This window comes from Centroberyx gerrardi, chromosome 2 (genome assembly GCF_048128805.1).
Source record: "Centroberyx gerrardi isolate f3 chromosome 2, fCenGer3.hap1.cur.20231027, whole genome shotgun sequence".
In the NCBI taxonomy this organism is placed as follows: domain Eukaryota; kingdom Metazoa; phylum Chordata; class Actinopteri; order Beryciformes; family Berycidae; genus Centroberyx; species Centroberyx gerrardi.
Genome location: NC_135998.1, coordinates 19,600,688 through 19,613,815, shown reverse-complemented (window position 1 = coordinate 19,613,815; position 13,128 = coordinate 19,600,688). Strand labels below are relative to the sequence as shown.

The window sequence follows — 13,128 nt, the reverse complement described above, 5'->3', positions numbered from 1 at the left end:
CTCATGGGTGAGAAATAATTAAGAGAAAAAGTTAACATTTTGTGATTATTCCTAAAGAACTGGAAAGGAAGTTAAGGGTTACAAAGTGAAGGAACTATTTTTATTTATTTTTTTTATATAGTATTGACACCTACTTTCTACTGCTTCTAGAGTCATGTACCAAATTAAAAATAAGTGATTTTAATGTGTCATCCTTGCCTGGGTCCAGACCTTTGAATCTGCCCACTCCACCGAGTTGACTGCTTCTGGTCTGGCATCGTGACATGAAACAGCAGTTTCTCTCAGTTGAAAAATGATCGGTCCAATGAGCGCCGGGGGGGACTAACGATTAGCCAATCAGCGCCACGGGCGGGACTAACGCCGTTGTCAACCAAGGAGGAGTGATAACAACAATGGCGACCGCTGTAGACAAGGTAGACACTGCTATCGAGGCTGTTCTAAATCGATTAAAAGTACCAATTACTTTGAAATCCGAACAGCACTCTGCTTTGAAGGCATTTATTCAAAGGGGAGATGTTTTTTTTCGCATCAGTGTCGACTTAAAATGATGTTAGATTCAGGCGGATACGTTGGTCTCTAGTGATTGGTTAGGGAAATTCGAGGCAATGTCAGACTGAAGATGGAAATGGAGTGTAACGAGTTGACAATTCTGTCTGATATCAGGCAAGTGTCATCCTTGATAATTCTAAGAACTGATCTAAACTAAATATTTTTACCTTACACTTTCTGATAATATGAATGTCATGAATAACATCAGTTAACAAGCAAATAGACTGACTACACCGATATTGGGGCGAACACCAAGATTTGGTACACTTTTTCTATAGCATGAGGGCAGAGTTAGTCTACCATCACTGAATGTCAAATTATTCATGAATTATTCATGAAGATAAGTTTCTCTGTTGATGAGGCAACTGTTACGGATTTCTTCGGGGTCGCTGAGTAGCCCTATATGGACTACCAAAAACCTGGTCTGGGCTACCAAAATATGCCTTTGGGTAGCTTGATGGACACAGAAATTAATAATTTGCTGACTAGCTAGGGCTGGGTATCATTTAAAAAAACTTTGGAACCAATAGAGAGTCTGTGAGAGTGAAAGAGTGTGCATGAAAGTGTGGGATAGGGGAAAACCCACTTTTATAAATCAACTTCTTTTCTATGCCATGTCTTGTTTACTCGTTATTGTGAGCAGGGCTAATTTGGAAAAAGGCCCCAGGGGGGTCTGCCCAAATATCAACCACAAAATGTGGAGCACAGCCCAGTCAGGCAGAAAGAGTGGGATGCAGGCAAAGCAGGAGAAAGGAAGGGGGTGGGTGGGAGGAGTATGTGAATAATGGAGTGAATGAGGGAAGCCAAAAGGAAGATGGAGCTTAACACTGAGGGAGGAAGTGGAGAGTGCTATAGTGAGAAATGAGACATGCCCATCAATGAAATAGATGGGCATGAAGATAAATAGAAGATAAATAAGCACAAGACAAATTTATAAGGTCAAGAGAGGGTATGGACATGGACAGAATGTTTAACACAGAGCATTGGGAAGACAAAACTGAATAAAAAGAAAATATTGACAGGACCATATGGCAAAGACGCTATGCTAGAGAAGTGGAGAGCTTGAGAAAACAAGCTAGGAAAGCAGACATCAACTGATCTGAGAAATACAGGGAGAATGAGTAAAAAGCGCTGAAGGCCAAGAGCGAGAGCGAGATCCACAAAGACTGCTGGCCTCTGCTTGTCTTGCATAGGGCAAGATCAGATTAGATGGAGTCAGTCAGCTGATAAATCTATGCTGACGAGACACACACAAAACAAACACCCCTCATGGACTCATAATGAGAGACGCATCTATTCACTATTTCTGAAAACGAAAGCGTAGAGCGCCATCTGCCTCTCTACAGACCAGCTGTTAAAGGGTAACTTCGGTATTTTTCAACCTGGACCCTATTTTCCCATCTTTTTGTGTCTATGTGACTAAAGGGGACAACAATTTTTGAAATTGGTCCAGTATTGAGCGAGATCGCTTCAGCCGGCAGCCGCGAAACAGGCTGCAATGTAATCCGACGGGGCAAATCGCACCGTCAATGTACGTCCACTAAAAGTGCTTGTTTTTGCCACTGACAGGCTCAGATTGTTATTATAAGTGTCTGACAACATTATGGAAAGGACCCTACAGAGAAATGAAACGTTTTTCTTTACCTTTCGCTTGATTCGGTCTGTGTGTAACTTCCTGCAACAACTCAACTCTCGCGAGACTTGAGCGAGACTTGGTTACACACAGACCGGATCAAGTGAAAGGTAAAGAAAAACGTTTCATTTCTCTGTAGGGTCCTTTCCATAATGTTGACGGTGCAATTTGCCCCGTCAGATTACATTGCAGCCCGTTTCGCGGCTGCCGGCTGAAGCGATCTCGCTCAATACTGGACCAATTTCAAAAATTGTTGTCCCCTTTAGTCACATAGACACAAAAAGATGGGAAAATAGGGTCCAGGTTGAAAAATACCGAAGTTACCCTTTAACAGCTGGTCTGTAGAGAGGCAGATGGCGCTCTACGCTTTCGTTTTCAGAAATAGTGAATAAATGCGTCTCTCATTATGAGTCCATGAGGGGTGTTTGTTTTGTGTGTGTCACCCTTTAGTCACTTAGACACAAAAATATGGGAAAATAGGGTCCAGGTTGAAAAATACTGAAGTTACCCTTTAAGTGTGTGCATGTGCGTTTGCACCTGCAGAGAGTGTAAGTACTCTCAAGATGTGCTGTAGTAGGTGGGTGGTATACCAGTGTCAAAGTGGATACCAGCATAACTTGATGTACCCTCTCATTGGCTGATAGCTCTTATGCAAACCTAGCCTGTTCTGGAATAAGAATTACTAAGATTAAGAATTTTACCCCACTGCCAACCCATCTTAATAGGCCCTTTTCACATTCTGTTTCTCAATGCTTCTGCATTGAGAAACAGATAACAAAATGTGTTCCTCAAGGTTCAATCCATGGTCCTGTTCTGTTCAAATGACATTGTTAGGTCTTTAAAAGACTGTAATGTCCGTCATTATGCTGATGATACTATTCTTTGTTTCTCCAACTCTGTACAATTGGCCACAGAAAATCTGCAACATGCCTTAAATGCAATGTAAAAGCCACTTGTCTAAAATTGGTTTTAAATGTTGATTTAAAACCAGAAAGGATTGATTACACTAGTCTTCATATTTGCACTATCAATGGTACTCATACTGAAAGAGTTCCTCATTATAAACCTATGCATACCTAGGCATATTGATGGTTGACAAATTTAGAACTCATGTTGACAAACGTAACGTAAATTTGTTGATGAAATTTGGCTACTTGTACAGAAACAAAGCTTGCTTTTCTTTTCATAGAAGAAAGAGGCTTGACAGAGCACTTTTTCTCTCAGTTTTGATTATGATGACGTTACAGAAACACAATATCAAAAAGTGACAAACCGCACACCCAATGAGGTTCTGACTGTTGGGAAATAAACTAATCAGGGATGAAGGCATTGTATTTGAAACTGTGTGATAAATAAAAGTCACAGCAACTAGAGAGCCTAGCGGCTTATTCTCTTATACTGATTTACAGAAACACAGCCAACTCTACAGAAACACAGCCAACACTACTCTAAGGCCCTTGGATGCAGTATACCATTCTGCTTTGAGATGTATTACTGGTGACAGTTATGGTACCCATCACTGTATATTGTATAAAAAAAGTTGGCTGGTCCTCTCTCTCTCTGTAAGGAGAGACCACCATTTGTACTTGTTTCTTTACAAAGCTATTCTGTTTAAATTGCCATCTTGCCTTAAATCACTTTTACAGTGGAATACTGAGGCATACCACACTTGCTCACAGGACTGGTTAGTAATCCAGGTTCCCCAAGTTAGTACAAACATAGGTGAGACTTCCTTTAAAATTTGTGCTCCTCAGTCCTGGAATGAACTACAATGCCTAGTGAAACTCACTCGATTGTATCCTTGGGACATTTTAAGTCATTGATTCTTACTCTTACTAGTTTTGACTGCCATTGCTTTGATTGATATCCTTTACATTTATATTATTTCTGTTTTCATTTGAAAGGATGATCTGCTTTTAAATATCATCCTTGTTAAATCTGGATTATTTTAGGCCTTTTAACTTTTAAGTTTTACTAAACTAAATAAAGGTTGAATAAATGCAATTATGTTAATGTTGACATTAAAGAGCAACTAAACCCCAAACCCAAGCCTGTGGTGAAGCCTGACACCTAATGGTGAAAAGTAGGGTACTGAACTGGCCATCTGCTATTGGCTGGTCTTTGTGCCAGGTGATGTCACCTTCTATAGAGTACAACAGGTGGTGACACGGCACAGATTTTAGGCTTAATTTCCACATGCCAAAAAATAGAAATTGTTGTAAACCGTTTCATTCCAAAATAGCAAACAACAAACATGTTTGCCTGATGAAGGAAACGTCGTAATAAATTATGATGCAAGTTTAGATACAAGGGATACTATTCCTTTCTCAGCATCTATACCTTTTTGGTTGTTGTCCTACGAACCTGTCACTCAAACATCTTTAGGTGTGCAAAAACTTTTTTTTTCTTGATTCCAAAATAGCAACATTGTGAAACTGCTTGGCTTTCCAGTCTAAGTAACTAGGAGACAGCATTTTGGAATTTAATGACATTAAAAAAGGTACCATGTCCAATTTCTGGGTCAATGCGGACCTCTATCATTCAGCAATTGAACAACAAACTAAAAAAGACACACAGCTTGGCCCCTCCTCAAGCACATGCCAGCTGCGAACACTCCACGCCCCCCACCATGGAGAGCACTGTGCAGTGTGCGCAGAATATAATGTATGGATGGCGGGATAAACCAGGAGATTGGAGAAGTTTATTTCTTTAATTACATTTTAATTTTGTTGAAATTTAGTCTCTGGAATAAACTCATTGACTTCAGCCTTGTCTGGTTTTGTGGATTTTTCATAAATCACACGGATTCTGGGGATATGATCAATGTCATTGAAAGCTTGCCTACTCATGTGATTGAGGATACCAACCTTGTAACTCATGATGTGGAGTCATTATACACAAATATTCTCCACATGATGGAGGACAGAGCGATGGCATATTTTCTTAATGAGTGGAATGAGAATCTACTTCTCTTAAATGAATGTATTATGGACCTGGCCATGTTTGTACTCTCACATAATTATTTTATTTTGTTAAATGGACTATTACCTACAATCCCATGGTGTTGCATGGGCTCTACCATGGCTTTGGACTTTGCAAGTTTATATGTAGGCTAAATAATACCAATAACCCCCTTTCTTACAAATATCCTTATATACAAGACATTCTTGTAAAAATAAATATTATGCTGTAGCAGCTCATTTTATTGAAGCCAATCACCCCGTCTCTGCACTTAAAATATATCGGTATTGAAAAAGTTAACCTGCCAAGAAAAGGGGGTGATTTATATAAAATGCTCTTGATACAGGAAGCTTTTTGGTTAACTTTGGATACCCTAATACCCTCAGTTTGAAATGTCCAGTTATATTTTTGAAAAGACACGGTTGTGTATACAGTGTTTCATTATCCTTGTGATGTCACTGTGGAGATATCTTGTAATTACATGGGATATAATTATACTTCTAAAGGTTTTAAAATATTTTTTGGAGTGGTTTTCTAAACGTTTATTATATATCTTATTGGGGATTCCGCAGATACATTTTATCTATTATAGTTATACTTTTCTACTCATGTAATGCAAGAAACGAGACTACGAGTCTAACAGCCCCACGACATTGCATTTGCATCTCTGCTGGGAATTGAACTCGGGTCTCCCGATTGAGAGTCTGCAGTCTAACTCCCTGTGGTATACTTTCACCCACGTGATCAAAAGTGGTGAACAGAGCGACCGACCGACAATGCGATCCATAGAGCCCCTGCTGTCGCGGGGCTAAAAATGTTTTGTATAATTTCAATTTTCTCCATGCAATGTGTATTATTGATTGATGCTGGAAAAGAAAAGTCCTCCTAGTTTATAGGCTGCCTACACATGTGACATGGTGTCCCAATTTTCTGCAGGTGTGAGTTAACCTACTTAAAGTCCTGTGGCGATGATCCACAATGAAGGTATAAGGCGAAACATGTTGGAATAAACCATCTTTTTTGGCGTGGAGAGAAGTGTGCGGCTATCTTTTTACTCTTTGGTCTTGTGACTTTTTCTGACCGCCAGCACCTAGTTTGGGTGTGTGCTCTATTCTTCTCACTTTCAGCTAGTCCTGGTTTATAACACCAATAAACAACAGAGTTCCAATTACTGATTTGACCCGGCTTTGAATATGATCAGACAAAAACTTAGATCACAAAGTGGTGTGGTGAGGAGAGGTGTTAAATCTATCCACTCTGTGGTGCACACCTGTGCCGTATTGTGCTCTTCCTGCATATCGTGAACTTAGGAGTGAGGTCAGACTCCCACACAATTAATTATTTAGCAATGTTTATTAAAATTGCATGGGCCCTGATCACTAACTCATAGACGGCAGAACGCTCTAATGTTGCCTCATACACAGCCATCCACATAAATGCATACAGCACAGTTCCAGGATAGGAAACACTATCTGCCACAGTGACAGTGTTGCATAATCTTTACCAACAATTCTTCTTCCATTGAAAAAAAAAAAAAGTGTCTGGTGGAATTGTCCAGGTTTTTAAAATCAGAGAGCCTTTCATACTAAAAAATGGGTCATCACAGAATTCCTTGTTATGCCCATTGTTCGCCCATCTCACACAAGAAGAGTCCATCCAGATAAACACAATTCAAATATATTTCAAATTATCTTGAAATTATCTTGATGGCCCTGAAAAAGATTGGGACACGTCCTTAACTCCATTAACACTACACCATAGCACAATATCTGTGCTGACCATTGGTCACAACTTCACAACACAAACACATAGTTGGATTTTTGTTTTTTTCACTCAAACCTACCGGCAATGATGTTGTTTAAATATGCAACAGGCATACAGCCTATTTATATTTCAATATTTCTTGTCCTTTGATCATGGCGAGCTTTTTAAATATATCCCTGTACCAAAACATTACAAAGAGTAGAGGCAACATTTGACTTCCAAAAAGAAAATGTTAGATGAACACATACACATGAGCACTCATATAGGCGCACACGCTCACACTCTCTTAGACACACACACCAAAGTAAACCTACTTTGGAAAATATCTATGGGTTATCGCATCGTTCTAAAGTGCAATCATTGATAATAACTGAAAAATTGAATGGTAAAACGAAGTATATAGGCTATAGTAGAAGCATAGCACAGACATGCACATTCACCCCTTGATGCAAAAACTGTTTGGATGTAGTCAAATGCCTACTTGCATCAACGCAATGTCACTCCATTTGCTCATATACCTATATTGTTGATGACTGTCACTTTGGTGTTTTGGCTTCATCGCTTAACATACCATGTGGGTTTTCTGACATACACGTGCAAGGGAGTATACAAGTCCACACACTAGGCATTTCAGACATATAGGATAGAAACAGAGCCAAACGTGTGTATTCACACACACGTTTTTATTTATCATTACGTGTAGCAGTAGCCACAGCTGCTATCAGCTTGGTATGTCAGACAAGTTGAAAAATGTTATACATATTGAAACACACGAGCCAGACACAATTAAATATAGTCCATTCATCATGGAGCCAGAATGGCCCAGCAACCAGGCACACTTAATCTTGTTTAAACTAAAATTGCATGATTTACAGCCAGGGAAGACTGGAAAACATATGGCCCTAACTTAACCATCTTCTCTCTCAGAATGCAAAGCACTAGGCTGTAGCAACCACCTACATAATGCTGAGAACACATCCCACTATGACTATCACATGGCCACTGAGGCCTGAAATTAGAAGGCCATCCACTAAAGGCAATTTGTTAATGTATAACCTAAGGAAATTCATAAGAAAGCAGTGGATTGGGTGCTATGGTGTTAAGCCTAGCTCTACTTAAACGCAGTGGACTAGGCAAAAGGAAGATAAACTACAACATTGAAGAGTCACCCTGCTCCATTCTGCTCTCCCGGCTACTAGCATTGTGCTGATATTGGCTGTCTGTCAAGGGAAATGATCGAACTGGTGTGTTATCTGGCAGTGCCAATAATCTATACTATGTCAGAGTACAGTATAGGTTGCTGGGACATACGAGTAAGAGTAACCCTTTGCAATAGATGAGACAATGTGCTTGCATACTTTATTCATCCATATTGTTGCCTGGGCTTATTGAGGCTGCAATTCAACACCTATGTCCATCCATGACATAGGTGGAAACCACAGGACAGAAACGTGTAATAAAGTAGGTCACATTGACTGATTTTGGAGGTGGCACAATTGATCTTATAACACATGTAGCCAAGCTGTTTTGGTTGTATTACAGGTTGAATCACTCAGCAGCGAGAGATTACTGGTGTGCCATTTCTCATTCATTTTAATAGAGCGCTGTCAGTTCGAGGTGCTCCTCTGCTCTCTGCTCAGCCAAACTGATGCATGGGCATTTAAATGGTACATCGTTTTGCATTAGTGGTTGTTTAAGCATTAATCAACAGCATATTACTGTAGATAATAAAATTGTTTTCAGAAACGATAACCTTATTTATCTTAATGAGTAATGAGTTAGGAGTACTATTTCACCAAATAGTTTGACTAGCGAGTTGTCTACTGGTTGGGATAGTAACAGGAACTTAAGGCAGTGAAACAAATAACCAATTTTATTGATTTATAAGTTGTTGCATTTTTCTATATTGCAGATATTCTGTTTTTCTGTTAAATTGAAAATACAGAAAAAAAGAAGAAAGAACGTTTTTTTTCTGAGACCTCAGAATCACATTTGACCTCCCTACTGTAAGTTGCCACTACACCCTCCTCTATTTGAGAAACTATCTGCTGCATTGATTGATGGAAGGGCCATGCCTCTTCATTTTGCATACAGCTTGACAATTTAAAATAAAAATGGCAATTGGGAAAAGCCACATGGAAATGAGAGGAAGCAATGTGAAAACAAAAAAGGTCATTTAACTTTTTGAATTTTACTTTTCATTTTCCTCTTTTATTTTTCTCTTTTCTATTTAATTTTCCATTTTCTCTTTTAATTTTCACTTGTAAATTTTGCTATGATCATTCATCAACAGTAAAAAATAAAGCATTTACCAAGATTACATTTTCATTCTGAGTGAAATAATTCTTCATACTCAGACAGCTGTCAGCAGTAATATCCCAACTATGTGTGTATTGTGGGCACTAACCAATGGCATGGTTGGCTGATGTTAAAGTCCTTTTTTGTAACAGCTGTGGTACTAATTAAAGCCAGGTCCACAAATAACATGCATTCACAGACGTAGGCACACACCTTGATAGCAACAGGAATGAACACATATAGATTTTTACGGCATGCATGGACAAAATACCGCACACAGCACTAAAGCTGATCCTAATCCCTGATGCGCACACCAACACACACGACTGCATGTGCATATTCATTCAGAACAGCAAGTGTACCTCTAAGTACCTCTGAGTTTGTGTGTGTGTGCATGAATGATAATGATGAAGATAGGTCACCTAAAACTTCATTTCAGATTTCAATATAATCTTGTAATATTAATGAGGAATACTGAGGAAAATTAAGCTTTTGTTTGCACATTTAGACTACAATCCATTTGATTCATTTGCAAGAAGAAATAGAGCTCAGTAGTCCGGCTATAACGCTTTCACTATATATTTGTTTACAAAAATAATTGGGCTGAGCCTTGCTGTTGCAAAGTACCAACACAATTGAGTAAGCTTGCAACATCATATACTCCTTGTTGATTAGGCCTAAATGTTTTGTTCAGTGCCTATGCTTTTCCTTCTATGGGTCCTACATCATTTTCGCTATACTTAACCTTATAGTTGTTTACACCATTGACCTTCAAACACAAACCTCCATTTACTTTCTGATCTTTGGCACTCTCAGGTCCTGTGTAGTCTCAAGTTCAGCTGCATTATTGCTCACTGTATTTGTGCACTCAGTTATGAATCTAAATGGCCAATGCTCGCCATTGTGTCCTGGTAAGTGGGAGAGAATGAGGGGGAAATGTAGTTGAGTTAAATGTCAGATATGATAGGCAGGTGCAGCACGTGATGTCCAATTGTAGAGGGGCTCTTTGTGCTACGTTCTAGCCCCCAGCTATGGACTGAATTAGATGACTGGGTTATGCCAGCTGTGATGTGACAAAAGCACAAGCGATCTCTCTGGCTAGTCCATGGATGGACTTAAAACTGGAAAGCTTTATGCACACAGCAGGAACACACACAGAAAGATATCTAGCAAATAGACACACAGCAATGACTTAACTTGGTGACTCGGCTACGCATGGTACACGACCAACATGTGGAAAAACGTGTATTTCCTCATTCCTTTCTGGAATCACTCTGCTCACCATAATTTAGTTTGATAAGTGAGGCGAGCTAACAGAACCAGATTCTATTAGTATACCATATGCATACAGTCTTTTTACTCAATCTGCCCTTGCTACTGGTTTTAGTTGTAGGACTCAACCTTTGTGTTTCAGCAGGCCATTTTCAAATTGCCTTGCAAAGCTACAGTAAAAGACAATTAGAATAGATATGAGAGTGTGTGCATGTAAAATCCACCCTGAATCATGGCAGACCAAGATTCATACATAAGCTGTTGTGTGCATTTTTTTTTTAAATAAATGCGGATACTTTGTAGGTGTTCTAGGGCAAATTCTGGCACATCAAATATGCCCAGTCCTGATTGTGTACAATACTTCTTAATTCTCTATGGAAATTAGTTAAGGTTAAATATTTTGGGTCTGCTCCCGTTGCTGACCTACCTTCACACTTTACACCAAAAATTGTAACTCAATTAAAAGCATTCCATAAAACAACTCAGATAGTGTTTATGGTGATGAGTTTTACCTGATGACAGTGGAAACAGGCATGGGAGGTCCCTTGTCCTTGAGCTCCTGAACGTTGACTACTTGAGGAACGGTCTTCAGAGTGGACTCTGTCAGGGAAGCGCTGACTGCGGCTGGAACACAGACACAGTGCACACACACACAGACACAGTGCACACACACACAGACACAGTGCACACACACACAGACACAGTGCACACACACAAACACACACACACACACACACACAAGCACGCACACGTCACACAATGTAAAAAAAAAAACTGACCATCCAATGAACGGTTTGGATCATGTTTAAAGTGTGGCTTGAATTATATACAAATAACTGCAGTTCAGTCAGTGATCATCAGGGTACTGGACTAGGACACAAAGCTGTTGGTTCACCACAATTTGTGGTCTGACGGTCTTTGTCTCCCCCTGGTGACTTACAGTAGACATGACAATGTTTGATATTCAACAAACAGAGCTTCTTATACATACAATCTAGTCCAGAAAAGTAAATACCTCTCCATAACTGTTTTCCACAAAGATAATTCATGTTTTAATTTGCCCTAGAATATTGGTGGTTGGTTCATGTTCCTCCTACCTGGCTTCTGATTGGCCATCTGCCTACGGACAGCAGCGGCTGCAGCCTGTTGGGCAGGGATGGTGACGGGTACGGCCCTCTCAGTTGGTGGGGCTCCGTGTTTCACCGTCTTGGTGGCAAGCGCTGTGCTATCAGCCCCGCCAAGGTTGATCTTATTGGTTGGAACTGGAATATCAACACAGTGAGCAACATTTAAGACACTGTAAGTTGCATTGGTATACTGTAATAAATCTGACAGCAACTGAGAAGTAGACGGTTTATGGCATTTTCAGTTGTATGCTGTATGCAATTCTGTGAACTCTGCGGCACTGGAGCTAGTATACTTTACTTACTTGGACTGGCAATGGGGCTGAGTCCCATGCCCAGGCCCAGTCCTGGATGAACCTTGGTAAAGGGGGTGGACTGGATGGCCCCAAAGCCTGGCTGGATGGAAGGAGTCCTCACCACAGTGGGGTGGCGGGGGGTGGAATATACTGACGGCATAACGGGCAGGGGAAGAGGTTCTGGCTCCAGCTCCTCCTCCTCCTCCAGCTCCAGTTGGGGCTCCAGAGACTGGGACAGGGAGGAGGTAGAGCTCACATCATCCAAGTCCTCATAGTATTTGGGTGAGAGGAAGGCTGAGCGAGACAGGTTGGCTGGAAGAGAGTAGATAAAGGACATTTAGATAACAGGCACCAAAGAAATAGCTGTATTATGGTAATATTCTGCAAAATTCTGCCATCAAAACTGTTGCCATCGTAATTTCAACAAACTTACATGTCTTGTCACAAGCTAAATATTGACTACATTATTTGTCATGTGAAACCAGTTTTCAGATTTAGATTTTTTTCCAGTATTTCCTTTTCTACCACAGCTGTGAATTTAAGACAGTAATTAATTTTTTTAGGACCAGATCAATTTCAAGGTTACATCTCTTCAATTATGGTAAAATCTGAATAAAGATTTTACAATTTTACTTGTGGTCAATGGGATTTTGACAGAAGTTTGAAAGCTTACTGCTAAAAATGGCATAATGTGGAGATCCCAGTCTTCAGGTTTCCCTCTGGTGTTTTTGTTCACATATAAGTGAGGACATTCTTGAACTCTCCATAGGAAATTTGATTTCTTATGATTTTAAGTCATTATGTTTATAGTATATAAAAAGCTGGATACACACTGGTATACTTTCATCCAACCAAAAATGTCTAGTAAGTAAATCAAATCTAAAACATCTATTTTGTATTTTTCTGTTTACACAAGAAAATCAAATAGCTATCGTCATCTCCAGCTTTCCAGCTATGCCCTAAACACTCACCACTGAGCAGGGTGATTTCAAATCTTCTCTAAAAGATGAACTGCTGACATGTTTTGAAAGATAGTATAGCCTTTGCTACATTAGGTTGAAGGGGAAAGGTGTACCTGGTGCAGTGGAGCGGACAGGAGGCATCTGTCCCTTTGAGAGGAAGTTACGCAGCTGGGACTGTTTTACTGGTGATATCTTGACTGCAGGACAGAAAACCATACTTTGTTACCATATGTATTTGGTGAAATGAAGAAAAAATAAAACATTTATGA

General features: G+C 39.8%; 1 protein-coding gene across 3 annotated transcripts in view; it reads right to left on the bottom strand.

Moving 5' to 3' along the window:
* Nucleotides 1-13,128, bottom strand: part of nup214 (nucleoporin 214) — an 87,485-nt gene that overhangs the window by 46,025 nt on the left and 28,332 nt on the right. For all 3 annotated transcript variants that reach the window (XM_071896744.2, XM_071896747.2, XM_071896745.2), the window contains exons 21-24: nucleotides 12,973-13,056; nucleotides 11,907-12,209; nucleotides 11,575-11,739; nucleotides 10,990-11,101 (exon numbers count right to left, since the gene is read on the bottom strand). In XM_071896744.2, the coding sequence (XP_071752845.1) occupies nucleotides 10,990-11,101; nucleotides 11,575-11,739; nucleotides 11,907-12,209; nucleotides 12,973-13,056 (664 nt within the window). The remainder of the gene's footprint in view (nucleotides 1-10,989; nucleotides 11,102-11,574; nucleotides 11,740-11,906; nucleotides 12,210-12,972; nucleotides 13,057-13,128) is intronic.